This window comes from Sipha flava, unplaced genomic scaffold, assembly GCF_003268045.1.
Source record: "Sipha flava isolate LNK unplaced genomic scaffold, YSA_version1 17319_pilon_pilon, whole genome shotgun sequence".
Taxonomy (NCBI): Eukaryota; Metazoa; Arthropoda; class Insecta; order Hemiptera; family Aphididae; genus Sipha; species Sipha flava.
Genome location: NW_020271955.1, coordinates 1 through 2,928, shown reverse-complemented (window position 1 = coordinate 2,928; position 2,928 = coordinate 1). Strand labels below are relative to the sequence as shown.

The following is a 2,928-nucleotide window of genomic DNA, read 5'->3' as shown; positions in this document are numbered from 1 at the left end:
ATAATATACCTGTATCAGTGTACATCAACTGAATAGCTTCCTTGTAAGGTGCCTGCATAACGTTATAATGATAATCATACATTAAAGATTTGGATACGTCCAGCACTGCAAAACCTGTAATTATAAATAAATTATAGTCCGTTGTTAAAAAAAAAAATAATAATAATAATATATATATACCTATATAAATCGGTTTGCAGAAATCTATGATTTTATTCTCCAATGTCACAGCTGTTAGATTTTCATTTTTGAAATCCGTACAATATTTGAATGTTGTACGGTTAATCAATTTCTGAAGTTTTCGTTCACCTGATACTACTTCCATCTTTATTCTTTTTCGCGTGAACTCCATCGTTTTACCTAAGTAATAACATTAGTTATAATAATTGTAATAATTATAATAATAATAACATACCAAACACTGCGTTGTTCATTAATTTATAGAAATCTTTCTCAAACTCATTAGCTGCCTTTTTTCTCATTTCAGTGTTCAGACTTATATATTTTGCCAACCATGGTGATTGATTGAACTGGATAACTCTATGTACCTACAAAATATTTAAAATTTATTATATATACATAACAAAAATTAGTTTTAAATATTTACTTTTTCAACGACCAGCCCATTAACTATAGCTTGTTGCAGGTTACGGTAGTGTATAATATAATTCTTCTTAGACTCTACGGTTGCCATTAATTTTTGCACTTTTGAGCCCGCTGGTATACTACTGTTTGGTGGAATGGTAAGTCCTTGTGCTTGTCATGCAGGTGTTGAGGGTATACGATATCCACCTCATACATACGTCCAATAGGAGATTTATCCGTCAAGTCGTGCAATCCATCTAATGTAGGATTATCCCATTTAAACCCTCCAGATGGCATATATTGACTCATAGCCCATCAATACAAGTTGTTACCTGAAATATAAAATTATTACTAAACATATAATTATTTTTAATATTACTTATTATACTTACAGTCCTGATATACAATCCATGAGTTAGGTTTTGTATCATCATAATCAAGAGTCTTGTTATTATTAGCTTTACCATATCGCATACTCGCCTGCGTAAGGCCGCCTCGTATACCTAAGATATTATAATATTTTAGTTTATAAGATAATTGTTTTATATATAAAATGTTACCTTTTTCGAACATCAGCAGCATGTCGTAATCAATGAGCAGTTCTAAATTGATTTTTGTATGCTTCAGCATACAGTCGAAACTGAAACCGGGCGCCGTAAAATAGAACGCAGGGTCTAATCCGTATGTTGCAATGCATATGTCCCTGAAGTTTTCAAATACATCGGCCAACAACAACACGTCGATTTTGAGGTAAAGATCACTGTATTCTCCGAGTGTTTTGCAGCCAAAGTGGCTCCAAACCGAAGTTGCATGTTCATAATCCAAATCTTTGATATGTTTTTTCTTTAATGTTGAATAAAAATCATCTTTCCTCGGTAATGTTCTTTCTTCTAATTTTCCCCAGCTGTCCGTGTACTTGTAAGGGGTATACACCCTTACGTGTTACAAGTGAAAAATCTTCAGATATGAATACTTTGTTCGTTTCTCTAAATTTTTCTAATCCGGAAGTTATTAAATTTGTAGCTAGTTTGGACAGACTTATAGCCATGAATCGGCACGAATCGATAAACCTTATTGAAAAGTTGTTTGTTATATTATTGCCTATCTTATACGTGTAAAAGTTCCTCGCTTCACACAACGATTTATCAGTGGCGGTTCTGGTAGTATTTTTTCGGTGAGGCAACATAATGTATCATCCCCCCTCCCTCCATACAAAATTAGAATTCACAATAAATGTAATTTAAAAACAAAAATAATTATAATTGTATGAATGCTAATAATATACTTGTTTCGTATAGTAAGTGATAGATAGGTAATAAACAGAGCATTTTAAAATTTGGTGGTCCTGAAAAGGACCTTTTGAGTAGGTATGCTTAGTCCTGAAAAGGACTTTTCAAGTAGGTATGCCTAGTCCTGAAAAGGACTTTTCAAGTAGGTATGTCTAGTCCTGAAAAGGACTTTTAAGTATGTCTATGTATGATTTTATGTGTTTAAGACGATGCAAGTATCAGAATTGCAATACGATGTTTAGTTTTTTAAATATTAAAAATCTTAAAAGAGACATTTTGGTAAAACGGCACGTCATGGCGAGCTGCGCGCGGCGTTCGGACTACGGTCTAACCTAGACCGCCGCGCGGCGCTATCTTAACTAATTCTACGTATTTTACACACTACACACCACGATTAATTTATATTTACTATTTAATATTACCTACACACACACACACATTTATTTATACATAGATTCAACCAAAATTTAAAAATATAACGAAATAATAAATAAATGTGAGTGTAGTGTGTAAAATACGTAGAATTAGATAAGATAGCGCCGCGCGGCGGTCTAGGTTAGACCGTAGTCCGAACGCCGCGCGCAGCTCGCCATGACGTGCCGTTTAACCAAAATTACTGTTTTAAGATTTTTAATACTTAAAAAACTAAACGTCATATTGAAATTCTGATTCTTGCATCGTCTTAAACACATAAAATCACACATTTTTACGTCAATTAAATTTTTAGGTGGATAAATCGTTGTGTGAAGCGAGGAACTTTTACACGTATAAGATAGGCGATTACGATGACTGAGGCCCAGTGTAGTCACACGTCTTTTTTCAATTGCTCATAACTTATTGAATAATGTGAATAGAAACGTAAAACCTATACCATTATCATTAGAATTGAACATTCTTTCATATAAAAAATACTTATTTTTTGTGTTGTGTGCTCCTTTAATGCTTTGTCTGTAATCTCTGCGTGCTTTCTCCGTTTCTCTGATAATTACATACATAATAATAATAATAACATGATACCACACATTACATGAATAATATTAATTAATGTAATAAA

The 2,928-nt window shown here is 32.9% G+C and overlaps 1 protein-coding gene and 1 pseudogene across 1 annotated transcript; both read right to left on the bottom strand.

Annotated features, from left to right (window-relative positions):
* Nucleotides 1–9: 9 nt before the first annotated feature.
* Nucleotides 10–503, bottom strand: LOC112680059 (the record flags this gene model as incomplete). Its single annotated transcript, XM_025550054.1, has 2 exons — nucleotides 416–503; nucleotides 10–360 (listed from the first exon to the last, which is right to left on the bottom strand). Coding segments are annotated over exons 1-2 (418 nt in total), but the record flags the coding sequence as incomplete, so codon positions are not given.
* Nucleotides 504–589: 86 nt separating this feature from the next.
* Nucleotides 590–2,180, bottom strand: LOC112680060 (annotated as a pseudogene).
* Nucleotides 2,181–2,928: the final 748 nt, after the last annotated feature.